Source organism: Anguilla rostrata, chromosome 7 (assembly GCF_018555375.3).
Source record: "Anguilla rostrata isolate EN2019 chromosome 7, ASM1855537v3, whole genome shotgun sequence".
In the NCBI taxonomy this organism is placed as follows: Eukaryota; Metazoa; Chordata; class Actinopteri; order Anguilliformes; family Anguillidae; genus Anguilla; species Anguilla rostrata.
The window spans coordinates 42,021,293-42,033,970 of NC_057939.1; the positions used below are offsets into that span (position 1 = coordinate 42,021,293).

The 12,678-nt window shown below is 45.4% G+C and overlaps 1 protein-coding gene across 4 annotated transcripts in view; it reads left to right on the forward strand.

Moving 5' to 3' along the window:
- Positions 1-12,678, forward strand: part of LOC135259717 (kelch-like protein 5) — a 49,265-nt gene that overhangs the window by 6,206 nt on the left and 30,381 nt on the right. For all 4 annotated transcript variants that reach the window (XM_064344365.1, XM_064344367.1, XM_064344368.1 and 1 more), the window contains exon 2: positions 3,699-3,881. In XM_064344365.1, coding sequence (XP_064200435.1) covers positions 3,699-3,881 — 183 coding nt within the window. The remainder of the gene's footprint in view (positions 1-3,698; positions 3,882-12,678) is intronic.

Here is a 12,678-nt window from a genome sequence, read left to right on the forward strand (position 1 = left end):
GCCATGTAGACATGCTATCTGCAGGGGGTGTGTGAAAACATAAAAAAAGGAGTTAAACACCCCGAGGCTTGTAAATAATTGCTTGGAAGATGAGGTTGAACATGTCTTGGAAGCAGAAAGAGCTGTACAGGAGCCTCCTAATTCTGACCATTTGAGACCAGGAATAAAATAAACAAATAAATAAGAAAAAGCTTGGTTCAGTAAGAGGAAAAACAACTCTTTGGGAAAAGCATCGCCTGGCCAAAACCCAGCCAACACAAAATGTTCTCACATTGTTACTGGAAGGTTTTGGCAATGTTACGCTACGTCGCAGCAACGCTGCGAGAATGTTTCGTGTTGGCCGAGAAATGGCGATGCCGAATTGGAGAAGGGCTCGTCTCCCTGGTTTGCGCGGAAGAAAAAAAAAAGACATTCGCATTCACAGGCGGTAGATCTGCTTGTGATGCTTGTTAAGAGATGGAACATGCGCAGCATCGGGGGGGAGAAAAAAGATTGCGTTTAAGGCAGCGAGCCAGCGAGATGACAAGTTAATAAGGGATATAAGAGGCCTCCTGAAGCGAGGAACGGGATTTAAGGAGAAGGATCTGCATTCCGGGAAGCGAGGGAAACTTAAGAACTTAAGTCCAGGTTTTGTGAGAGGGGCTATAGAACCACTGCCAATTGCTACACCCGACATTTCTGATTGATGTGTTTGATATCGCGTCATAACAACACGTCAGCGGTTTTAATGTTGCAATCTGTTACGTGTGAAGTGCGCTGAGAATCCAGCCCAAAGGTGTGAGCTGTAACTTTTGGGTACAATTCATTAACAGCAGCAGCGCGCGACTCAAACCGCACAGTGTCTGAAAATTACCGGTTTTAATCTCGCAGGGGTTTAATTCCACACGAGTTATTGCGCATTCCTTCGGTTGCTCAAACAAGCCGCCGTGTGCTTATTGACACCGACCTATCGACGGAAACGCACGCTTTCGTTGTATATTTATTTTCGGAGCGGCACTTCATATTGAATGCCTATCATGTCCTCTGAAGGGTGAAATAGACCAGTATGTGGATGATGAATAATGCATCGGCGGTAAATGAACCTACGCGGTGCAGGGTAGGTCAGTGCCCGTGATGCGGTTCCCCAGCCAAAGCTGTAAAAACTGGAGACTCTGCAGGACCACGGACAGCGAGCGCTCACGTTTATATTTCAGGACCTTGGACAGCACTGCTAGTGTCACCTGAGCACTGACAGCATCCATCTTACCTGTACTGTCGTGCCACAGGCAGAGCTCCATGGGACCTTCATTGTAGCATCACGGACCGCCCAAATCCTTGTATTACAGTGGCGGGCTACACATATGCAGGCGAATTAGCACATCTGTGGGTGGTAGATCATTAGCATGGAAGGGAATAAAGCTCTTCTCCCAAGCAGCTTATCACCAGGTCCTCTGAAACTGAGAAAAATGTGTTGTGGCCTCGCTAAACCTTTAAATGCTTCATCCGCGGTAGTTGCATCTTGTCCGCAGACAAAATTTATGCTAATTTCTTTTACATTGCGTTTCAAGTGTGTCAGAAGCACACAGAAGCTCCAGTGCTTTTCTTCACATTCTGAACAAATTTTAGGTTTCTATTTTTTCTCCCCTCTAAATATGGACTGCTCAGCGTGATCTGCAGGCTCATCCCATTGCTGCAGCATCTGTTGTTGATTCGGCAGGGCGAAGACCGGCACATGCTCATGCTTCAAAGTGCAAAGCTACCACCCACTATTCTTTTTGATTCTGCAGTTGTGCTGAGTCACTCAGTTATTGCACTGAAGACTGCAGCTGGTAGGTCACCTCAAGGCGATCTCTGTTGTAGTGAGGCAGGGTAAACCCTGCCGACTGAATGTGTCCCTCCCTGGGTGCCACTGCTACCAGTTGCGCCTTCTTTTCCCAATGGAGTCCCAACAGCAAGTGTCATGGTTAGCGATCGATTCTGCACTATTGCAGTGATTGCACCACAGGCTATTGCTTTAGCGAATGGAATTCCTTCCTTAATCGAGGGACTACGTTCTCATGTATTCAGGAGGCCGTATGCATGCATGCATGCATGTGCATCTTCTAAAATGGATGCAGCCAGCTGCTGCTTCTTTTCGCTCTGCAGTTCTTACTGCGCTGGAGGCAGATTGCAGCGGACTCCCTGGCTCCTGGGTGAAACCTCAGCCAAGTAAACGGAGCCATTCCAGACGCTCTCACGGGAAACGCCGACGCTCTTGAAACAGGTTCCTCGTCCGGGTTCGTCAGCCGGGACCCCGAGCCCCGAGCTCTCTGCCGGCATCCGACGCGCCGCCGCTCCTGAACGAAACGGAGTCCCGGGGACGGGACGCGATCGCCAGGAGGGGAGAGAGGCGACACTCTGAGAGTTCAGACGAACTGAGAACGGGGCGTCGGTCGGCGTAGCTGGAGGGGTCGCACTTCGCCGGATTGAAATTGAGCGTTTGAAATCAAACTGTGCCCCCGAGCGCCTGACAGACACGCAAACAAACGCGCCGTCTTCACTTTGCAGGCGTTTAGCAGGCGCTGTTATCCAGTGCGACTTAGACAACTGCTTTGAACGTAGCATTTACATTTATACGGCTAGATATATACTGAAGCGACGCAGGTTAAGTCGCGTGCTCAAAGGAACAACGGTAGTATTGCTTACCCGGGAATCGAACCTGTGACCTTTTGCTCACGAGACCAGTTCCCTAACCATCGTACTACTCTGCCACCCAGTGTTCACGTTCACCGTCTCTAACATCGTCCGCACCCCCCCACAGAGGACAGAGCAGCTGAAGCATGCAAATTCCTTCGATGCAGTTGCCCACACGCCTATTGTGACTCCTTGTCACGAGTCATGCAATTGCCCATTGCATACATTGTTTAATCAATAGCACATTAAATACATAGTTTAGTCAATAGCCCATTAAATGCATGGCTTTAATCATAGGCTTTGTCATCATCATCATGTTTAAAGGTGAGTCATGCTTGTCTAGGTCTGAGATGTGATTGGGTGTCTCACGCTGTGGAATCTTAAAGATGCCCGGGTTTGCTGTTATTTTTTGCTTTGTTAAACAACTTGTGGTCTTTTTTTATTGTAATTTATTGTTGATATGCTTCCGGATGTTATTATGAAACATAGTATTTTTGGTTGCTTAAAATATTTTAACATGATTTTTTTTTTTAATGAATTCTTTAAAATATTGGAGTTGACTACCTCTGATGTGGATCAAGGATTTCATCCAATCACAGGGTGGCAATTAATGAATTACCATTAACAGTTTAGAATAATTTTGGAGGAAGCCACCAGTGCCTTTAATTTTCTGTTTTGATCCCCCTTCTTTCCAGCTCTTTGGAGTAGATACACAGTGAAATGTCCAGTGTCAATTCAACTCCAACAGTGTTAATTCAACTCTTTATAGATAACGTTTGATCCCACTCTGGAATGTGGGACCAAATGTTATCTATGAATGTTGAATTAACACTGTGTAATATCTAGTATTGCAAGAGTAATAAAACTAATCTCCCTACACTGATGCGATTTTGATGAGATGAGATTTTAAGAAATAAAAGCGAGAGTGATAATATTATTCGTTAATGAATGAACGGTACACTGTATGAATGTACTGTACTGTTTTCCAGAAAGTGAATACTGCAGGTTGGGTTTGTCTTAAGTGTGTTTGTTATCTCCGCCTGTAGGACCTCGAACAGCACTCAGACCATATCCTCATGCCACACCATGGAGCCCTGCGGGCCCGAGGAGCTCTTCCAGGCCCTGAGCCACGCTGAGCACACCTTCCACAAGATGGAGAGCTACCTGAGACACAAGCAGCTGTGCGACGTGGTGCTGCTGGCTGGGGAGCGCAGGATCCCCGCACACAGGTGAGAAGCACGCACAAACATACACATACATACATGCATACACACATACCCAAACACATACATACCTGCACACATACAGTACACACAAGTACACACACATGGACACATACATACATACACAAACATACACATGCACATGCACGGACACACGCACAAACACACATACATACAAACATACATACAGTACACACAGGCACATACACACATACGCACACACAAGCATACACGCACAACATATGCACACACACACATGCACACACACACACACATGCACCGACACACACACATAAACATACACAGACGCATAAAGCACACACACACACGCGCGCACACACGTCTGTTTGCTTTCGGGCGTGAGTCTGTGTACTGTGCCCTGTATCTCTGCGCTGAAGCGGTCTCCTTACTTGCCTCCTGCTGTTTGCGATAAAGATCTGAGGATGAAGGAGCAGCCGTGAGCTTTCTGGCCAATACCCCGAGACCCTCTTCAGCGCCAGAGCTGTGTACTCTGGTTACAAATCAACCCACCACCTGCACTTCCGTAATTAAGCCCTGTGTCTGGCTCCGTGGGTGGGGGGGTGGAGGGAGAAGGGTGGTGGTAAACAGAGGAAGACTCTGTCCCCTAAATTACGGATGCAGCCCACGCCCACTATCCGCAGCGCACTCAGGACTGTAGAGGGTGGCATATGTTAAACCAGCGGCTACGCCGTGGCCTCTTGTAAACCAGACGAGGACTCGCCCCCGTGTGACCCCTGCGTGGACCCCGCCCACAACCCTCAGGCAGAGACGGAAAGGAGGCTGTCTGTCTCCTTGCCACGCCCACCCCGCTCTCCAACTCTGGCTCTTTGGTCCCACGCCGAAAGAACGCTAGGTTGAGAGTGCGCACCGCGTCGCACAGGCTCTCCTGAAAGCAGCATCTGCTGCAGGAATTGGACTTGAGCGGGGCTCCCCCCCATACATCCTCATAGGGGGCAAGTCTGAGGCGTCTGATGCAAAGTGACAGGGCCTATTTTCAGCTCAGCTGGAAGTGTAATCGAACAGAGAGTGAGGAAAAGAAAAGGGGACAGGGCGAGTGAGAGATAGAGGGAGAGAAAATAAGCGAGGCAGGGAAGGAGAGGGAGATAGACACCGGATGAGTGGGCTAGAGTGGGAGGGAGAGATAGCAATGAGCAAGTGTGAGAAAGTATGTTAAGCTCTTTTGACATATTATAATAGAGAGATACGTGGTAAGCCTTTTATAATTATCTTTGGATTTAGATGATGTCAGCACTGTACAGACAGACAAGACAGAGCATGTTTGTGTTTCTTCTGTGGTGTTTCAGGGGACTATGCCAGTGTAGTTCCTTACACACTCAATACCTTGTATGACCGGCTGGTCAAAGTGAGCCAAAGAGACTCTCTTGCTTCCAGTCACCAGTAGCAATTGTTACATCAGCATTAGAATGTCCAGTTAAGAACATTCTAATCACATATTTATGATGTCACAATTACAGGGTTAAAAAAAAGAACCGTAGCTTACCCACGCACCCGCCCAGTCTGCATCAATCATCGCCGCCTCCGCTTTCTGAAAAGCCGAAGCGACCCGCCTCCCCCTTCCCTCCCACGCCCCCCCCCCAACCCCCCCCCCCCCCCCCCCACCCCGCTGAGCCGCTTTGATTTACACGTGTTGCTATGATAACGTTTCCCCCTGCCCCCTCGGCCCAACAGAGCTGCACCAAGCTGTGTTCACTGCCGTTCTGCAACTGCTGTCGGCTGGATGGGGACAAGACAGCTTGAGAGAAATGCGACGCGATTGCGTGCAATCGAGCGGCCGCATGTCCGCCGCTGCTTGTTCCCGTATTCGCGCCGCGCGTTCGAGCTGCTCGTGAAATACCTTTTGTGCTAGCGAACGGCTTCGTCCTTAGGAGAACCTGTGCGGAAATCTTCCTCGGTTCGTTTTGCAGAAAATGCTTTGAGCTTGTTTGAGCAAGCCGATCAACACTCGTGCATTATTTATGTTCCTCTGTCACTGGCCCAAAATGTCATTCTTGTGAATTATTAGGCTCATAAAGAAGATCAATTCTAAGCCTATACAGAATTATCAGTCTATTGTCTATGCTGGTGTCAGAGGCTTATCAATAACAATTCAGTCTGTGGTTCTGAGTGATATTTAAAGAAGCTTGAACTACAAGTAAACAATTCTATTAAAGACAGGAGCAAAATTGATCCATGACACACCTTGAGAAGTGGTTTCACAGTGGTTTGTAATATTTCACATCTTTTGAAACCCCAAACTACCTGCTGCCTGGCTCAACGGACTTATCTCGCATACATCTAGTATTGTTTTGTATTTAGTCATTTAGCAGATACTTTGGTGCTTTTATCTGGATGTGGTGTCTCAAACAGGACGCACAGTTCTGCTTTGGCTAGCCGGCGGCGGCCTCGAGATCACCTTGCGGTAAGCACCTCAGTTGTAAGCACCGCGGTTCTGACCCTGTGTGTCGCGGTAAATGAATAAATCAGAGGACTGAGGAGTAAGCGCTCCTGTTTTTGAGTGATGGGTTAGGAGGACACCTCGGTGCATGATCTGGAGCGAGTGGAGACGGAGTGTAGCACAGTGGGTAAGGAACTAGACTTGTAACCGAAAGGTCGTAGGTTCGATTCCCGGGTAAGGACACTACCGTTGTACCCTTCAGCAAGGTACTTAACCTGCATTGCTTCAGTATATACCCAGCTGTATAAATGGATACAATGTAAAATAGTTGCTCTGGATAAGAGCGTCTGCTAAATGCCTGTAATGTAATGTAATGATCTCCCACCCCGGGGGGGGGGGGGGTTCCAGAGCAACAGCGTTGGCACGAGGACTCAGAGAGAGATGCTCTGACCCGACAGATGCGCTCACCCTCGCCAGTTCACTTGAAGGTCCTGGACCTTGTACGATAGACAAAGCGAAATGGGTGGAGATGGAGAGTGAGAGTGAGGCAGAGGGAGAGAAAAAGAGGAAGCGAGAGAGAGAGATTTGTTAGTAAACGGAACTCACATTTATAGATTTTCACATGCTGCAGCTGTTCCGAATTGTATGATAGGCAAAAAGGAATGGATAAGAGAGAGAGAGAGAGAGAGAGAGAGAGAAACATGAAGGAGACAGTCCCTTGTCTTTATTTTCACTGTTGTTTCAATCAGATACTGTGCTGGCTTTTAAAATACTGGAGGCACCAAAAATAATTCTAGACTTTTGTTAGGAATAACAATAGGGTGGGCACCGTCATTACACATGAGAGGAGACCAAAGAAACAAAGTGCAAGGAAAAGACAAAGAAAGGATCTAGATTGAGATGACAGTCTTTGACAGGCAAGAGCCATCCCTCGATAATACCAAACACCTCTTTGTGTTCTATGTTGTTTGTTTGCCCCTATTGGTCTAACTCACTGTGCACTCGTTTCTATAATTATTGGAAAAACGAAATCCCTTTGTGTCACTGACTCGGCTCTCTGTGACATTATACAAAGGAAACAACATCTAGACATTCTAATGAGGGAGCTGTATTTCTGAGTTTGCCCGAATGTCGAATAACTAAGTAAAAATCTATATCCAAAAACATTTCTGTGAGAGAAAGCAGAAAACTTATCAGCAACACAACTTCCACAAAAAGTCATATTTAATAAATAGAGATTCGAAAAGTTTTTTTTTTTTTTACTTGAAATTCAGCGCGAGCTTCGGTGAGTCTGTTCCGAAATCGCATTTTCCAGCAACCCACCCTCGGAGGGGAGCCGGAGATGCATTCAAAGATCTTCAGCGGCGTGCGGCGAACCGCTCGCGACTGGCGGCGTGAAAATAAAGATAAGGGGCGAACGGAAGGACCGGATTAACAATGGGAAAACGAAGGCCGGGCATAAAGACGCTGAGCAGCCCGAGCGGGGTCAGCGGTAAGACCCTGGGCAGAGCCGGCCCTCTGAAGGACTTTATAAAGGCTCGCTTGGGGGGTTTTATGGATTTCCTTTTGATGTCGCGAGCCGATCGGCGGTCCGCCTGAGACGCGGAGGCTCTTTGTGCGAAGCCCCGCCCCGCTGACCTTTTAGAAGCCCGTCGCCAGATCGACCTGGGAGCGTGGGGCCGCCGAGCCGGCTCGAAAAGAGCCGGAAGACGCGCTGGCGTTGGAGCGGGGGACCGGGCCAGCGCCGGTACGCCGAGGAGGAGGAGGAGGAGGGGCCGCCGTGACCCACTTTCCCCTGTGCGATGCGCGCCCACCCTCGCCATGCGTGCGTCTTCCAGGAAACGGAAAAATCTGTGGAAGGGCCGCTTAAAACAAAATGACACATTGGACTGTATTATGGCTATTGCTCTTTAAGCAGCCAACAGCAGTGCACTGACTCCTTACAGCAGATAAATGGATAAATGTACATCTGTAATCATTCAAAAGAGTCTTTGACAACAGTGAGTCTCCCTGTCTGCCATTTTAACACTCTCTTTATTAGGGGTCCAAGCAGCAAAGCCGGTGGAACCCTATTGTATCTGTTAGGATTATTATTATTCTTATTATTTTTCTCCACTAAAAGTGTCTGAGGCTCGGCAACCATAAGTCCTAGAGCAACCAAATTTGGTAGGTGGGTTCCTATGGCCCACCACTACTCAGACACTAGAAATCACCTATGTCGGCCAGAAGGTGGCGCTATAACAAAGGGTCATGTTTAAAAGGTCATAACTCCCACACCATAAGTCAGATCAACACAAAACTTCATCGACCGATGCATCTGAATGTGCTCTACAACATTGCAATTGGGACCACCTATGTCCGCCATTTGGACTTTTTTATTAGTTGGGGTGCGGAACAGCTGTAGCTCCACATCTAAAGTGTTACGATATCTAGTAAACTTCTTCACGGCAAGCGGCTAGAAGACATCCATGGCGATGCAAGTAATCCGATAACGTAGGGTCTAGTTTTTATCAATGAGGGGGGGGTCTGAACGTCGGGGAAGCAATGGAAGACAGTGCCAGCGAGAGTGCATGCCAGGCTACTAAAAGTTTGTTAGTAAAAGCTTTTTGAGAGGATGAATAATTACTTTTCTTTGGCATAGATCCATTTGAAGACAGTATCGGGTGAGTTTGTTTAGTCTTTGAATCTGTCATTATGCTGAGAAATAGCTAAACCATTTTATTGATAGTATTTTAGTTTCTGTGCAAACGTGCGAAAAAACGCTGGTATAATAAAACAATGACGGTCATACACATACAGTCCGCTTTGTTCCGTTGCTACCATAACATAACAAACCATCTTGTGTCTACAGCTGCAGTTTCTCGCTGCAATTACTAATATTGAATATAAACAAAAGACACAATTTATGCTGTAGCCTGCCAATGTCTAAATAAATAATACGGTACTCTGAGCGCAATAGCTACGCAGGTAGCAGGGATGGCGAGTTGATATTTCGTTTTTTGCTACTAAAAGTTTGTTAGTAAAAGCTTTTTAAGAGGATGAATCATTACTTTTCTTTGGCATGGATCCATTTGAAGACAATATCGGGTGAGCTCGTTTAGGCTTTGAATCTGTCATTATGCTGAGAAATAGCTAAACCAATTTATTGATAGTGTTTTATGCTGAGAGAAATCGTATTTCATAGCTACAAGATAAACCCGACATTAGCCCTAAAATATGCCAATACAGCAGTGAAAACGCTGCTCACTGAATAACGAAATAAATGAGACAAAGTTTTTAAAAGTTATACCATGTCATTCTACAGTCAATATCTGGGACTAAACATTGAATAAATATACAATCTTACCACTGGTTTTACGCATAGAGATGTCGCTTTTGAGACTGAGTGGTCATATATTGTCTTGGACAATCCGTTTGAAATATACACGCATTTGTGATGCCTGGGTAGGCTACCTTCAAAAATAGCTGTGCGTAATACCACACCTGTTGCTTTCTGCATTGTCGCCCTTTTTAGTGCAATTTGGCTTGATTGACAATTCATTTATTCAGTAGGTGAGAGTATAAGCTTTCTAACGATGTATTACATGTCTGATTTTGCTTTTGGAATAACGTTTCATAGGTCAGCGTAACCAAAATTTTCTTATCTGCCAATGTCTAAATAAATAATACGGTAGGCTGTTCTGCGCGCAGCACGCAGGTCGCGAGTTGATATTTCGTCTTTTGTTTTGTTTTTTCTCAATGCTATATTTATTATTTGAAATGTGTATTTATGTGTTATTATTCTATCTGTCGCTGAGGCGCTCTGAAATGTGCATTCTCTGCTAAGCTGAGCAATGGATTGGAATAGGTGTCTGATGCCTATTTCTGTTGCGGCATGGAAGCGCTGCAGCTCTACATACACGCCGGACCATCTAAATGCTGTTTTGCGTAGTCTGCATAGTTTCCGTTGTGTGCGGCACTCGCGAAGGGCCAGATCATTTATACATGTGTGGCATATTGCACAGGTTGCGCAGGCCACGTAATTAGATTTTGTTACTGACCGTTATAGTTCAAAAGACAACACCTTCATTCATATTTCCAAACCTACTAAATACTGCACCAATGACCTCAAAAATGCTCAGCTAGATGTAACTTGTTGCAACGAAGACATTCACCTGACAAAAGCGCTTCTAGTCGCATATTTAACGTTGCCTATCGGTTTTGTGAAACAACTGTTATAACCTGTCAACCAATCATCTTCTTTATGGCGTATACCGGCACTGATTACTAACTACGCACTTTTAATTTCTTGAGGAGGTCTGCGTCTTCAACGCGGCCATGGTCTGCAACAGTTGCACATGCCGCACATTGCGCACAACCACTACACAGACCCATTTTTACGTGTACTATGCAGAAGTGTAAAACAGCCTTTAGTGTTACGACATAGTAAAGGCCTTTACGCCTAGCGGCTAGGAGACATCCATGGCGATGCAGTAGATATGTTGGGTGAAGGTATATGATCATGAGGACAAAACCATTTAACCCTCCTATTATGTTTTGGGGTCAAATTGACCCCATTCAATGTTTACTGTCTCTAAAAATATGGTTACCATACTTTTTTCAGCTAGATATTTCATGACTTTTCTTAACTTTATGGGGAAAACATGGAAAACATGAAATTAACTGAAAAAATTATTTTCAATGTCCTGTACACATGTTGTACGCATCGGTGTTGTTGGGGTCATTTTGACCCCAAACTCTATTGTTATATAAAACCATCATTTTGATCTTGTTTTTGTTATGTTGGCTGAGGGCACTTTCACATTAATTTGTGTGTGTGTGTGTGTGTGAGAGAGAGGAAGCGAGAGAGAGAGAGAGAGAGAGAGAGAGAGAGCATGCGTGTGTGTGAGAAGAAAACATGGTTCCCACGAGATCTCTAATCATTCTCGCAACATGGGGGCGGGGCAAACTTATAATAAGGGCTGCACACACAGCCCTCTAAACCATTTCTCTTTGCATTTGTGCCTCAACTAAAGATTTTGACAATGACCACCAGACAGAGGTGTATATTTTCTGCTACTGAGGTTCTGTCACAGATCTCGAGGGTGAAAGTGATTTAGATGAGGATATGTCTGAGACTGAGGATAATGTTGAGGAGGACCCTGACTATGTGGCATCCTCCTCTGATGATGAGAATGAAACCTTTGAGATACCACATTCTCGCACTCCTTTTGTTTCTCAACCACCAATAAACCATCCTGTCATCTCTCAACCACCAAGAAACCCTCCTGCCATCTCTCAACCCCCAAGAAACACCCCTGTCATCTCTCAACCACCACGAACTGTCATGTTCACTTCCAAAAATGGAGAACTACTATGGTTCGGATCCCCAGTTGAAAGACAGGGTAGGCTTAGTGCTGCTAATGTCATCAAAATGGTTCCAGGTCCCACCAGATATGCTAGCAGTCATGTACAAGACATAAAGTCTGCATTTGAACTTTTCATAACGCCATCAATGCAAAAGAATATTCTTGAGATGACAAACTAAGAGGGGAGGCGTGTGTATGGTGACAATTGGAAAGAGCTAGATGTGACACTAGCAATCCTATAATGGGTTGCTTATTTTGGCAGGAGTGTACAAGTCAACAGGTGAAGCAACAGCAAGCCTTTAGAATGCTGACACTGGTAGGGCAATTTTTCCAGCCACAATGTCTCTGGAGACATTTCATGTTTTCTCCCACATTATACGCTTTGATGACAGGGAAACAAGGCAGAGTCGACAGGAGCGTGACAAACTTGCACCTATCTCGTCTGAATGAAGAATTGATAACCACGGGTACCTAGTTGAGCTGTTATGTTCATTTTTTATCAAAACACAATTCTGGTGATTAATTTACTTTTTATTGGTGTTTCATCATTATTGAATAACTGTCATATGTTACTTATTGATGTTCTGAAGTGTTTTCTGAACCTAAACATTTGAAATGTTTGACATTTTTAATATTTTCTCCTGGGGTCAAATTGACCCTGAACATAAAATGTTACTACGCTTGATAATAAAAGGTGTGTTTCTTTCCAAATGTTATTTTTCTTTTTCAATGAGCACTGAATACCAACATAAAGCCCTGCAAACACCAAAACATACCTTGTTTTCCATTTTAGGTCAATGAATGAGATTGTACAGTCATTGCATATTTCGCAATAGTCATATAAAATCAATACTTGATGTATAAGGGGAGGATGGGGGGAGTCATGTTTTATTTACTGGGCTATTAAGATGGTCAATAGAAAGGCCTAAAGTAGCTGAGAGAGAAACTTCAGTAACACTTTCAGTTACAGTTATTTTCTGCAGGTTTACATTGCTGGGGTCAAATTGGCCCCAAACATAAAAGTTGTTAGTTAATTTGA